This window comes from Culex quinquefasciatus, chromosome 1, assembly GCF_015732765.1.
Source record: "Culex quinquefasciatus strain JHB chromosome 1, VPISU_Cqui_1.0_pri_paternal, whole genome shotgun sequence".
Classification (NCBI taxonomy): Eukaryota; Metazoa; Arthropoda; class Insecta; order Diptera; family Culicidae; genus Culex; species Culex quinquefasciatus.
In genome coordinates this window covers 110,845,880-110,859,889 of record NC_051861.1, presented here as the reverse complement: position 1 = coordinate 110,859,889, position 14,010 = coordinate 110,845,880, and the positions used below count along the sequence as shown (strand labels likewise).

Genomic DNA, 14,010 nt, shown 5'->3' with positions numbered 1-14,010 from the left:
GTTGAAAATAGGTTAAAATGTTAGAAATTATAACGCCACCCCGTTTTTAACAACACGACTTTTTGACACATTTCCGCTCGTCAAAAATGACTGATGAATGCGACTTACTTCATTTTGCTTCTAAATTGTTGATTGGAACTAATCTAAAACATTACACAACAATGAAAAGTTAAATTATTAAAGTTGCTGTTTGGCAAGCAGAAATTAAATGTTAAAAATGGGATGGCACTGTATTCACATTCTTTTCCACTTCTTCAACTGTGGAACAGTTATTTGAGAATGCTTCAAAAATGTGAAAATTACATAATTACTTTGTTTTGAATGACACTAGCGCAAGTTTTATTAAAAAAATATAAACCGATTCCAATTAGTACTGAACGAACAACTATCAAGTATCATGCGTCTCCATCAAATCTCTTAAATCAGCATTATTTCAGTGAAGACGCATGATATTTTAGTATACTGGTTTACTGTTTCTGTCAACTGTTTATAACTTCATAATAAACTGTGTCGCCTTAACGCTTTTCCCTACTACCAACAAATAAACTCAATTTTAAATCAACTCTTGAAGCTCTCCCCATTCCCAGTTTTAAAGTTCAGTCCGAAATACTTCCGGTGTAAAATCAAACAAAAATAACGACTTACATCACCATCAGCCGTCATCATGCTCTATTTTTCACAAACCAAGCGAACGAATGGCTGAATGAATGAATGAATGAATGTTTGCCCGGAAGTGAACAAATAATCATCCCCTCGCCCACCTTAGAGAGTCATGCTTTAGTACGGTGCACGTGTTCCCATCGCATTCCCGAAGAGATCCAAACTCCGTTGGTTGGTCAGTTGGTCAGGTGTCACAGCCTCCTTGTCATACGGCCAAGGTTGTTATAGGGGAAAAGGTAGGAATAATTTAAAATTGATTTTCAAGTTATTAATTCTTGCTAAGTTGATCATTTAATTAAAATAGGGAGTTTTTAACAAAAAAAAAACTATTCCCACCTTTCTCCAACTACCTTGGTAAAATTCTTCCATTCCCACCCTTTCTGCCCCAGATGACCCCGGTGATGATGCAGCCTGCTGATGATGATGGTCCAGGAGGTTCGCAGCGCCAGGTTGAAAAATGTGTGGGCGGGATAAGAACGTGACATCTTTACTTTGTGCTGCTGGCGTAATTTATTTTCAGTCTTTTTTTTTTTTTTTTTGGTCCCTTGCTTGAAACTCAACTTTTGACCCGTTTTTTTTTCTTAGTTCGGTTCTAGTGGGAAGGAAAATTTGGAGCAAAAAAGGAGTATTCGTGAGACAAAAAAATTGGGATGAAATCATGTGATATAATTTTCTTTTGTACAAAGAGTCTTCTTTTTGTTCAAAAATATAAATTTACCACCTTCAAACTCCGCCTCTTGAAGGGGCTTGATATAAAAATTTAAGATTTTTATTTTGACAAATATTTGATCTATCAAAATAAAAAAATAAAGTAATTTTTGTTGCATTCCAAACTATGATTCAACCATTTTTTTTTTCGAATCGAATTTTCGAAAGAGCAAATTAAAACAAAAAACTGGTAAAAGTAACATCTTTTTGTAATTTTACATAAAATTATATGTTACTAATAAAATTACTCAAAATTAAATTTTATAATTAAATTAAATAATTAAATAACACGTTTATTTTCAAGATTTTGTCTCTCAAACAGCAAAACTCCACTAAAAGAAGCACCTTCACATCACGCTCAAATGAACCCAAATTGCGCCATCTGATTAAGAACTTTAAGAGCCATGAAAAACGTTATTACTCCAACCTGGTGCTCCGTCGAGGTTCCGGTTCCTCTGGGGCCCAAAATAGACTAAAACGAACGTCGAGCGAGATGAATCGCGTAATGAAATTGCACTGCCACTGAGGGCCATCCTTCTTCCGCCCCTGGACATACACACACAGGTAAAGGAGAGACCAATTCATTCACTTTTATGATCCCCCTAACCGGGGTGGACCACGCGTGGCCTCATCACTGAGTTACCCTTTTAATATTTTGAAGAAAAAAATGGTTTCATCCCGACATATACGTCCGTTCATTCATCTTTTTTCAGCAAGGGTCGCACACGAAAATGATTATAAAGAGTTTGAATAAGTTATAAATTTGAAGGTTTTGTAAACGTGCTTTGTTCAACCTTAACCGCACGCAGAAGTGTCCCTGTCGGACACTCCTTAGGCAACAATAATGGTACGTTCGTTTGAACAGCCAGTGTGGCACTGAGTGCCGCACTCGTCGGTGCCAGTTTTGGTTCAAACGAACATTCTTTTTCAGTGTGCATGGAACTCGCATGAAACTGAAAAAATATCGAGTGCGGCACTAGAGTTTCAGTTCCAAGATGGCGGCGAAACTCGTGCGGAACTAGCGCGAGTTTCTTCAAAGAAACACTTTGACAGCTCTGAGTGCGGCACTCAGTGCCGAACTAGCCATCAAACGAACGTACCATAAGTATCCGTGCCTGAGTTTTCCAAAATTTTCTTCTTTTTGTCACCCTAATGGACATTCTGATTGTAAAGCACAAATGTATCCAGATTATTAAGCATGGACGACGTTACGAACGCCAGAAATGTCAAACTCGCATAGTGGTGCCAACATTATAAAACACACTTTGTTTTTAATGTTGGTAGCACCGAGTGATTTTGACAGATAAAGCGTGCGTAACGCCGTTACTATTCGTAACGCCCTCCATGCTGAAACATCTGGATAATGTTTTTTTTACTTTTTTTTTAAATGAGCATTAAGACTGACCACTTGATATGTAAAAGAATGTTATTATTATAAGAAAGTTTAATCAAAATAATTGAATTTTAAAAAAAGAAAGAAAAATCTGTGAAAAAACCGTAACTTAGCAATTCTCCACAAAATCTCCAGATTTGATGACATTTCATTTTTTGTATTTTTTTTTATTTGACTAAAACTTTCTGGGAGTCTTTCCGCTTTGACCTTAAGTGTGTTTATGGAGCCAATTGCCCTCAAAAAATACATTTGAGAACGGTGCAAGTTATTTGAATGTTTGTAGTATTTTGTAATTTAAAAATTACTGTATCTCGAAGCCTTTGCATCGTATCAAAAAGTGGCCAAAGACAAACTTACGAAAAATACACTGAAAGAAAAATACACGCCACTTCAATGAGATTTTTCAACTTTTAGGTTTAAAAGTTAACCTTAAAGGTGATGTCACGATTTTTTTCGTTCAAAATTTTTGAGGAAGTAGTCTCAGATGTGACAAAAATACTCACGAAAAATGCAGGACGCCACTCTTTAAAAAAATACAAAAATCATTTACTAAAACTGTTTTTTTTTTTTCAAGTGGTTTAAACGTCATAATTTTTAAAAACCGACAGTGGGAATCGATTTTCCAGACTTAACATAAAATTCTTCGTATTGACCAAGACAACATTTTTTCGATGAATCAACTATGGTCTCCTTGGAACGAGCTGTCAAGTAGAACCTTTTCTGTCAAGAAGGGCCGTGACGTTAATTTAAAAAAAAAATAATTAAGGGTGCACAGCAACGAAGGAAGTTGTTGTCTTCTTATTCCAAAATTGTCAAACTTACGGACCCAATCCTGCAACAACGGGATTATAAAGTTAGTCAAACTTTGTTGTAAATTACTTTGTGGACAGTACTTTAGGGGATGAATATAAAAATATTTCGATAGTACTCGTAGTTTTGAAGATACTAAAATGTCTGTAACAAAAATTTGGGTGCAAAAGCTCTGGTTGATGTGCACCGTTAAAAATCAATTTTATATCCTTTGCGGTTGTACGAAAGGTCATTGCACTCTAAAAAATAAGCTTTATCGTTGTGAACAATAATATCAAAAAATAATGCTTAAGGGGTTACATACCTGTAGAAAATCAAAAACTTCATATTTCAGAAAATTTTATAAATCCACTAAAAAGATGATTTTCAATCACTCCTGAAAGTTTAATGAAGATATTTCATGATTAAACTGAGTAAAAGACGATTTACGTTCAAAATTTTGCCATGCGCAAAGCGAACTGTCGAACTTTGTGAGAGTTTTTCTCTGAACACCGAGTTGATTTACGGGTGCCACGATATCTCGAGATGGGATGGACCAAATTGGCTGAAATTTGGGGTGAAGACTTCCAAGACATATTCCGTGTGCATGACGAAGCCCGATTTTGAAATTTTGCTTTTTTAAAAAATACAAAAATCTAAAACTGGCGATTTTTCATATGAAAAACATAAAAATATTTTTATCTTTTTTTCAAACAAACTTTTTGAAAATCGGGCTTCGTCATGCACACAGGACTGGTTTAACGAGGCTTCACCAAAATTTTGAGCCGATTTGGTCAAAGCAGTGTGGAGATATCGTGGCACCCGATTTTTAAAACTGCTAATTTAAAATGGCTATATCTCGGCAATGATACAACCAAATATCTTCAAATTTATTATGATAATGGTTGAAAATATGTATTTTAATGCACTTCAAACATAATTTAAGAAAAGTTTATGTATGTGCCCAATCCAACTTCTCACATTTTTGTCGATTTACATGTATGTAACCCCTTAATTTTAGAACCCAATCCTCTTATTTTTTTGGAAAAAAAATACTAAGAGATGGTCAAGCTTGGTCATGACTCATGACAGGTCAAAAAGACAAATTTCTTAACAAAAAATGTGTCTATAATAGAGCAGTTCTCTACGGAATCTGTCTTTTATCTTTTATTTTAATTTTTGTACTTTTTAATCCAGCTGAAACTTTTTTTGTGCCTTCGGTATGCCCAAAGAAGCCATTTTGCATCATTAGTTTATCCATATTATTTTCCATACAAATTTGGCAGCTGTCCATACAAAAATGATACATGAAAATTCAAATATCTGTATCTTTTGAAGGATTTTTTTTTATTTTGCCCAAGACACTAAGGCAAAGTTGTAGGTATGGATATGGACTACACTGCAAAAAAATATACACGGAAAGCAAATTTTGGTGATTTTTAATTTCACTTTTTTTCACAAAAACTTGATTTTTAATTTTTTTATTTTCTTATATGTTTTAGGGGACATCAAATGCCAACTTTGCAGAAATTTCCAGAATGGGCAAAAAATCTTTGACCGAGTTATGATTTTTTGAATCAAAACAATTTTTTTTCAAAAAATCCAAATATTGGTCGCATTGTAAAATCAAATTGGCAATCAAAAAGTACTTCAGTGAAATTTTGATTAAGTGCACCGTTTCCAAGTTATAGTAATTTTTAGGTAACTTTTATCAAAATAGTCGCAGTTATTCATTTTTTATAATTAGTTCCCATGTTCGCCCACCTTTGAAATAAATATTTTTGAAAATTTGTTGATACGACCCTAGTTGCTGAGATATTGCCATGCAAAGGTTTAAAAACAGGAAAATTGATGTTTTCTAAGTCTCACCCAAACAGCCCACCATTTTCTAATGTCGATATCTCAGCTACTAATGGTCCGTTTTTTTATAAATCGGACCATTAGTTGATGAGATATCGACATTAGAAAATGGTGGGTTGTTTGGGTGAGACTTAGAAAACATCACATTTATTCCTGAAGTACAGCCAAAGTACAGCCCTTGGTACAGCCCGTACAGCCATTAAAATCCAGGTTTTTAAGCGAAGATGGCGTTCGAATGTTGAACGTCCGAAATGTCAAAATCGCGCAGTAGCACCAACATTAGAAAAAAAATGCGGCTGTCATGCCATGGCACACTTTTTTCGTAATGTTGGTATCACTGCGTGATTTTGACATTTCGGGCGTTCACCATTCGAACGGCTGGATATGAAAAAACGATAAAATTTATTTTAGATAAGTTTCACCAAAAAAACTCAACTCAACAACTAAACGTCCTATTTTCAGTGTATAAAAATGTATTGACAATTTCTCGACATTTTTTTGATTAGGTCCTATAAACATATGAAAGACAATAGGTTATAGGACCTTTTCAAAAAAAAACTCTGGATTTGAAAACAAAGACTAAGCCCGAAACAACTGTGTTTTGTGGCCCGAGATTCGTGCAAAAATAGTTTTTTTTTTTCTGTGTGCAACACGACCACGTGTTTCTGCAGGCGTTACGCACGAGATTCCGCATGATATTATATTGCGCGCTTTATCTCTTCTCTCGCGTACAAAGACGAGTACGCTCTCTCTCAAACTTGCTCTTGCGCTTGCTCTCGCGTCTTTTTTTTCTCTCTCTCTCGTCTCTTCCTCTCTTTTCCTGCTCTTTACTTGTTTCCATGACGACGCAATCCGTTTGTTTATTCCAAGTTTGACAGCGCACTCGTGTTTACGTATCTGTTCCGGATTGTTGCGATCTTTTTCGCGTTTTTCTTTTTTTCGAGAGTGATAAAAACTAAAGCTCTCCAAAATGGCCTCTAAGTGCACCGTTTGCGGTGACAAGGATGAGCGTCGCGGAAGACGTGGTGGGTTAAAGGTATTCTGCGCTGACGGTTGCGGAAGAGGTTACCACAAGCGCTGCATGCGCAAAGTGGCTCACTTCAACGATACTGGCTACTGCGTTATCTGCCGGTCGGTAGAACAGGGTCCGTCCGCTTCCGGCGAGCTCCGGCTGGAGGATCTGCTGGATCGGTTGGAACGGCTGGAGGCGAAGCTCGATGCCGGATTTGCCGGAACGAGCAACGAGCAGTCGAATAATGCTCCTCCGGCGTACGATTCGGTCGTCAGGGATGCTGCTGCTGCTGGCCCGGCAAAGTTTCCGCCCAAGGTTTGGACCAACATCTTCCAGAAGCTTACGGCAACGCAGCTTGCCAACGCCCGGCTGGTTTGTCGCCGCTGGAACCAGATCATCGGCCACAGCCCGACCCTGGTGGACAAGATGGTGCTGACCTTCCCCCGCGGGACCGTACTGACCAACAACTGCGCTCCGATCCAAACGCTGACGAGTTCGACCAAGCTGCGACACACCCGGGCCGCCTTCCGGGAGCTGACCATCGTCGGAGCCGCCACCTGGTGGCCATCGATTGGCCAGAACCTGCACACGCTCACCCTAATCGACTGCAAGGTCTCAATCGACATGCTGCTGGAAATGCTCAAGGCCACTCCGGCCCTCAAACGGCTCTCGCTGACCTGCGGCGAAAGCCTCTTCTTCCGCACCCTCCCGGAGGTCACCTTCACCCTGCAGTACCTGGAACATCTGACCCTGGCCAACATCCGCCACGTCGAGATCCTGGACATTTTCAAGCAAATCTGTCCCCTGCTGAAGACGCTCAAACTGCCCGGTGAAAACCGGAACGACGAGTTCGTGGTGGCCGCGATCCGCTTCATCTGGGCCGCCCAGAACACGCTCGAGGAGCTGGAGCTGGCCGGCGAACCGGGTGAGCTGTGGGACCGGATCAGCGAGGCCATCGGGATGCAGCTGCGACGGGTGAAGGTCGTTTCGGGGGCACTCGACGAAATGCGCCTCGCCCGGCTGTGCGAGACCTTTCCGACCGTTGAAGGTTTGATGACGCCGACGAGCCGGGTGGCGGATAAGGTGAGCCACGTTGGATTTACTATCATCGATTTTTGGAATAGCCAGGGAAAACTAGGAATTGTCGGGAAATTTTATTTGACCTGGAAAAGTCAGTTCATTAAAATGAAAACCTTCATATTTTAAGCCTTTCAGGCCTGATGGGTCATATATGACCCAAATATCAAAGCTTTTTCGGATAAAATCAGGCCCGAAAGGGTTAAAACAGAAAAAATCAGAAATTTAGTTAAAATTGGGAAATCAGAAGAAAAATCAAAAATTAAAAAAAAATAAAGATACAAATATACAAAAAAAAAATAAAAAGTTAAATAACAAAATTCAAAACATAAAAACTTTACAAAAGAAACCTAAACACACAAAATGAAGCATAAAATAATTGAAGCTAAACAATTCTATATTTAAACAATCTAGAGTCCAAAGATATGGGACCATCCATAAACCACGTGGACATTTTAGGGGGTATGGCGATTGTCCACGCTCCATACAAAAAGTGTTTTTTGTATGGACAATTGTCCACGATGGGGGTTCGAGATTTCCAGAAAAGTGTCCACGTGGTTTATGGATGGTCCCTATAGAAAAAAAATGTTTTGGGATTTAATCCCACAATATAGTTTAAATTTGAAATAATTAGAACATTAAATATTCAAATATTTGCTGCCGGTCAATAATTCTAATAAATTGGTACAAATCATTAAAAATCAAGGAACAAGTTTCTAACTTAATAATTCGATAATTTATCAATTAAGAACTAAACAGTTTTGAAGTTTAAGAATTTTAGAATTTTGAAGTTTAAGAATTTCAGAATTGGCGAATTTTAAATTTTTTAATTTTTACAATTTTGTTATTTTTAAATTTTACAATTTATAATTTGTCAAATTTCCAATTTTACAATTTCCCAATTTTAGAATGTTAAAATCTAAAAATTCTAGAATTTTAGTATTTTTTTAACTTAATAATTCGATAATTTATCAATTAAAAGATTTAACAATTTTAAAATTTAGAATATTTTAGAATTTCTTAAAATCTTAATCCTAAAATTTTTGAATTTTTGATATTTGGAATTTTACAATCAAGACTTTTTGAATTTTAGGGATTTTTGAATTTTAGAAATTTTAGAATTCTCGAATTTTAGAATTTTTGAATACAGATTTTTTTATTTTTTTATTTTTGGAATTTTAGAACTGAAGAATTTTAGAATTGAGTACATAACAATTTAATTTTTTTTTATTTTGCAATTCTAGAGTTTTCTTGTTGATAGGTCCTAGTTCGAATTTTGGATTTCGAAATGCTGGAATTTTTAAATTTTGGAATTTCTATATTTGTTTTAGAATTTTAGTATTTTTGAATTTTCGAATTTCTATATTTGTTTTAGAATTTTAGAATTTAGTGAGAACTGAAGAATTTAAGAATTGAAATTCTAGAATTTTAAAATTCTCGAATTTAACAATTTAAGAATTTCATAATTCAGATCTTTTTGATTTTTAATTTTTGGAATTTTAAAACATCAAAATTTTAGAATTGAGAATCTTGAAATTAAAAAAAAAACAAATTTTTAGAACACTAAAATTTAAGTACTTGAGAATTTTAGAACTTTAGATTTTTTTTTCGATTTTTTAATTTTGAAATTTTTGAATTTTTGAGTTTTTGATTGTTTTCTTTTTTTTCTATATCTTTTAAATTTTGAAAAATCGAAAAATAAATATTCTAAAATCAAGGAAAATAATCTCAAAACTTTAACCCAAAAAATGAGTCCAAAAATATCTGATTTTCTGGCGGCACTCAAGAATTTAAGAATTAAAGAATTTAAGAGTTTAGGATCTTAAAAAAAAACATTAATTTTAATTTTTAAGAATTTTCGAATTTGTGAATTTTTGAATTAAAAAGTTTTTTGAAATTTTTGAATTTCTAAATTTTTTTTTTTGAATTTTTGAAAATTTAAGAAATTTTCAAATTTAAGAATTTTTGTATTTTAAAACATAAAACTTAAGAATTTTGTTTTTATATTTCAGAATTTTAGAGCTTTAGAATTTAAGAATTTAATTTTTCTTAGAATTATTGTTTTTTTTTAATTTAAGAATTTCAGAAGTTTATAATTTTACAATTAATATTAATATTAGGGATTTGAAATTATATAATTTTAGAAGTTGAGAATTTTATAATTTAAAAGTTTTAGAATTTTATAATTCTATGCAACGGAAAGGGTAATTAGGAAGTTACTTATTTTAGAATTTAGGAAATTTTTTAATTTTATCTTCATTTTAGAATTTAAATATTTTAGAAATTTAGAGCTTTAGAAATTTAAGAATTTTACAATTTTACAGAATTTCTAAAATTTTAGAATTTTGGAATTTTAGAATTTTAGAATTTTAGAATTTTAGAATTTTTTAATTTTTGAATTTTAGAATTTTAGAATTTTAGAATTTTAGAATTTTAAAATTTTAGAATTTTTGAATTTTTTAAATTTTAGAATTTTAGAATTTTAGAATTTTAGAATTTTAGAATTTTAGAATTTTAGAATTTTAGAATTTTAGAATTTTAGAATTTTAGAATTTTAGAATTTTAGAATTTTAGAATTTTAGAATTTTAGAACTTTAGAACTTTAGAATTTTACAATTTTACAATTTTACAATTTTACAATTTTACAATTTTACAATTTTACAATTTTACAATTTTACAATTTTACAATTTTACAATTTTACAATTTTATAATTTTACAATTTTACAATTTTACAATTTTACAATTTTACAATTTTACAATTTTACAATTTTACAATTTTACAATTTTACAATTTTACAATTTTAAGTTTTACAATTTTACAATTTTAGAATTTTAGAATTTTAGAATTTTAGAATTTTAGAATTTTAGAATTTTAGAATTTTAGAATTTTAGAATTTTAGAATTTTAGAATTTTAGAATTTTAGAATTTTAGAATTTTAGAATTTTAGAATTTTAGAATTTTAGAATTTTAGAATTTTAGAATTTTGGAATTTTAGAATTTTAGAATCTTAAAATTTTAGAATTTTAGAATTTTAGAATTTTAGAATTTTGGAATTTTAGAATTTTAGAATTTTAGAATCTTAGAATTTTAGAATTTTAGAATTTTAGAATTTTTGAATTTTAGAATTTTAGAATCTTAGAATTTTAGAATTTTAGAATTTTTTTCAATTTTGGAATTTCAGAATTTAGAAAAAAAAGCTTTCAAATTTTGAATTAAAAAACCCTGGGCATGAGTAGAGATCTCAACGCCGTTAGCAATGTTGGCTTAAAAATAAAATTCATTGGATAATATCACCCTCCCCCCAGCCAACATTTTTGCCATGCGAAGCGGGCCTCTAACACTGTGTCTAGGTAACACCTAGCTAGGAGCGATCAGTGGACAAACACAAGAGGTGATCTCAGGGTCGATTAGGAGTTCATGAAGCAAATTAGTCGTCTCCCACCCCTTTTAAATTGAAAAATGAACTCTGAAACCAGCGTCTACTCACAACAACAGAAACCGAGGCCTCTTCTAGGCATTGTAGGGTCTAAATTACTGTTTGCCATACAATTTTGAAATCAATGTTTAGAGTATTTAGGATAATTATTTTCAACATTACAATATTTATCTGTTTGTTATCTCCACATAACTTTATATAATAGGTTTAAAAAAAACTTTCTGTTGTTACCTAAGCCTTTTGCTTGTTCAACAGACAATTTAGAAATGATAGGTGTTAAGCGGAATTAAGCTAGACCATTTAGAATTTTAGAAGTGCATTTAGGTTTAGGCACACTTATTTTGACCAAGAGCTTCAGTTTTATTTTTATTATTATTTAGAGAAGATTAAATCAAATTTTGTAGGGTTTATTTCTTCCTAATGAGTTCTTCGTTCCTTAGAAATTAGGAGAAAAAAGATACTGCCGCCACCTTTGCTTAATATTTGCAGGTACCCAGCCTCATCAGCGGAGCTGGTCAAAGGATGACCAGGTCAAACTCGTTACTGACCAATTCCGACATCTACTGGCGAAGGTGTTCTAGGACATCTGACGGCGGTTGCGGGGTCGTCCTCTTAAAAGCTAAGTAAATCAGTAAGGTAATCGTATTACAGGCCTGCCTATTATGGTCATGTTGAATACGATTAACTACAACACTAACCATTTAAACTTTCAGCAAACAAGACTTATGACGGACGTGACAAGACGAGCTGTTAAACATTGTTTTCTTTTGTTTTCTTTGCTTCTGGGAATTAATTACTTTCGTTGATTGATTGTAAACCTCAACATATAAATTCATTTTGATAATTTTGCGTTTGTTGGGATGGTTTAATGATCGGTTAGTAAAGGTCCATTTGTGCGTGGATAGTGTACTCCGTTCGCTAGGGTTCCTTGGAGTCTGTTCTGTGGGGTTTAACAGTCTCGACAGTTGAAACCTATAGCGCTGATTTTGGGAAGCTCGTGCGAACGGGGTTTTTAATGAACATTGGGGGCGGCGATTGAGCACGAAGTTTCGATTTAGCTTATTTACATCATTACACGATTACATACTCTCACAAACACAATCTCATTTTAACCTACCCAATCATGTCCTCAATCCCCGCTCCCATGGAGTGCGAGCGATCCGCATGTGATTGACACGACCATTACCGTTCCTTTACACAACCGGACTTGGACTGACTTGATCCTGGCTATCCCACCTCGATCCGCAAAAAAAAAAAATAATTAAAAAAAAATTAGAAAGAATTTAAACTTTTTTTAGTATTTAGGCTTTTAGAAATGAACAATTTCCGAATTTTGAAGTTTAAGAATTTCAGAATTGATGAACTTTAAAATTTTTAAATTTGACAATTTTGTTATTTTTAAATTTTACAATTTATAATTTTGCAAATTTCCAATTTTACAACTCTACAATTTTACAATTTTAGAATTTCAAGAAATTTTCAAATTTTAGAATTTAAGGGTTTTTTTAGAATTTTTTAAATTTTTTATTTTCAAAAAAAAATAAAAAAGAATTTCAATATTCAATTCAATTAGTGTTTATTAGTAAATAATCAATTTACAATTTCGTGTTTCTTATAACCTAATAGAGTTTTGGAGTTCCTTTCAACTATGGTTTACACTATAATTCATGTAGATGTTATTGGATATTCTAACAATGAATTTGGCAGGTAAAGGAAACAAAATTTCAATATTCGAGAAAAAAATTTAGGGATTTTTGAATTGCTGAATTAATGAAATTAGCAATTTTAGAATTTAAAGTTTTTAGAATTGATGGATTTTTGAATTTAGAAAGTTAATAACTTAAAAATCAATCAGCAAGAATTTTATAACTAAAAGATTTTAAAATTTGAGACTGGAAGAATTTTTAAGTTTCAGAACTTTAGAATTTCTAATATTTTTAGAAGTGCTGTTTATTTTTTTTTTTCAGGACAATATTTGAAAAGTTTGTCACGGCTTGAATTTTTTTTATCATTAAAAAAATATTACTGTTTTTATTTGTGGTAGGTTAACAAATTGTAGTTGGATAAAAAGTTATGTATTTGTTCATCTGAAATTACCATTTTTGAAAAAAAAACTCATTTAATTGCTAATATTTTTTGGGAGATGACAACATTTTTAATCGCGGATGGAAAATTTATTTATGCTCCAAAATAGATTGACAAAATAAATACATAGTTATAAATTTAAATAAATATTCATTGTATAAAAACGATACCAATCATATTTTTCAAATATTGAATATTGAAAAAAAAATTGTTCGTCAGGAGTGGTCACGGAAAGTCAGGGAATTTTCTATTGGGATTTGAATCGACACCATGTACTTAACAAAAATCTCCAATTCAGGTCCTCACCACCATCGGCGCCAACCTGTGCAAGCTCAAGTACCTGGACGTCACCCTCTCCTCGAGCGACTCCCCCGACGATCTGTCCTTCCTCAAGTCGATGCCCGAGCTGCGCACGCTCTCCCTCCGCAGCGCCTTCCCCGCCGTCGGCTTCGGCAACCTCAAACACCCGAACCTGGAATCGCTGAGCCTTCGCGGCGTCGAACAGCGCCACTGGTTCACGCACTTCCCGAACCTGCGCTCGGTCGCCCTCACCGACTGCACCGTCGACAGCTGGTCCGACCTGTTTGTCCCGCTCGTAACGCAGCTCAAGAAGCTCGCGCATCTGTCGCTGGTTGGGATTAAGGTGCGGAACGCCGGCAGCGAGTACTTCCCGGACTATCTGGGCCAGCTGGCCACGTTGCGCCTCGCCGGGTGTGACCTGTCGAAGGATTCGCTGATTATGCTGTTTACGCTGTGTCCCCGGTTGACGCGGCTCTTCCTGAAGGACATGGCGGGGGTGGACGATGAAGTGACGCTGGCGATTTGTCAGTACGTGAGGGAGCTGCAGGAGATTCGCGTTGTTGGTTGCGCCGGGCTGACGGATCAGTTTATGGAATATCTGTGGAATTACTATGAGGAGTTGGAGGTGGTGGAGGTGGTTGACTGTGTCAACATTTCGAAGGAAGCGCTGGAGCAGATGTTGGGTTGA

General features: G+C 34.2%; 1 protein-coding gene across 1 annotated transcript; it reads left to right on the top strand.

Moving 5' to 3' along the window:
* Positions 1-6,369: 6,369 nt before the first annotated feature.
* Positions 6,370-14,010, top strand: LOC6053529. The gene is made up of 2 exons (XM_001869559.2): positions 6,370-7,505; positions 13,321-14,010. Exons 1-2 carry the CDS (start codon positions 6,381-6,383, stop codon positions 14,008-14,010), a joined length of 1,815 nt encoding a protein of 604 aa, XP_001869594.2. The 5' UTR covers positions 6,370-6,380.

What these genes read in the sequence shown, in the direction of transcription:
- LOC6053529 (XM_001869559.2), top strand. Translation starts at nt 6,381, where the DNA reads ATGGCCTCTAAGTGCACCGTTTGCGGTGACAAGGATGAGCGTCGCGGA. An exon ending in CGAGCCGGGTGGCGGATAAG is followed by an intron (nt 7,506 to 13,320) that starts GTGAGCCACGTT and finishes TCTCCAATTCAG; the next exon opens with GTCCTCACCACCATCGGCGC.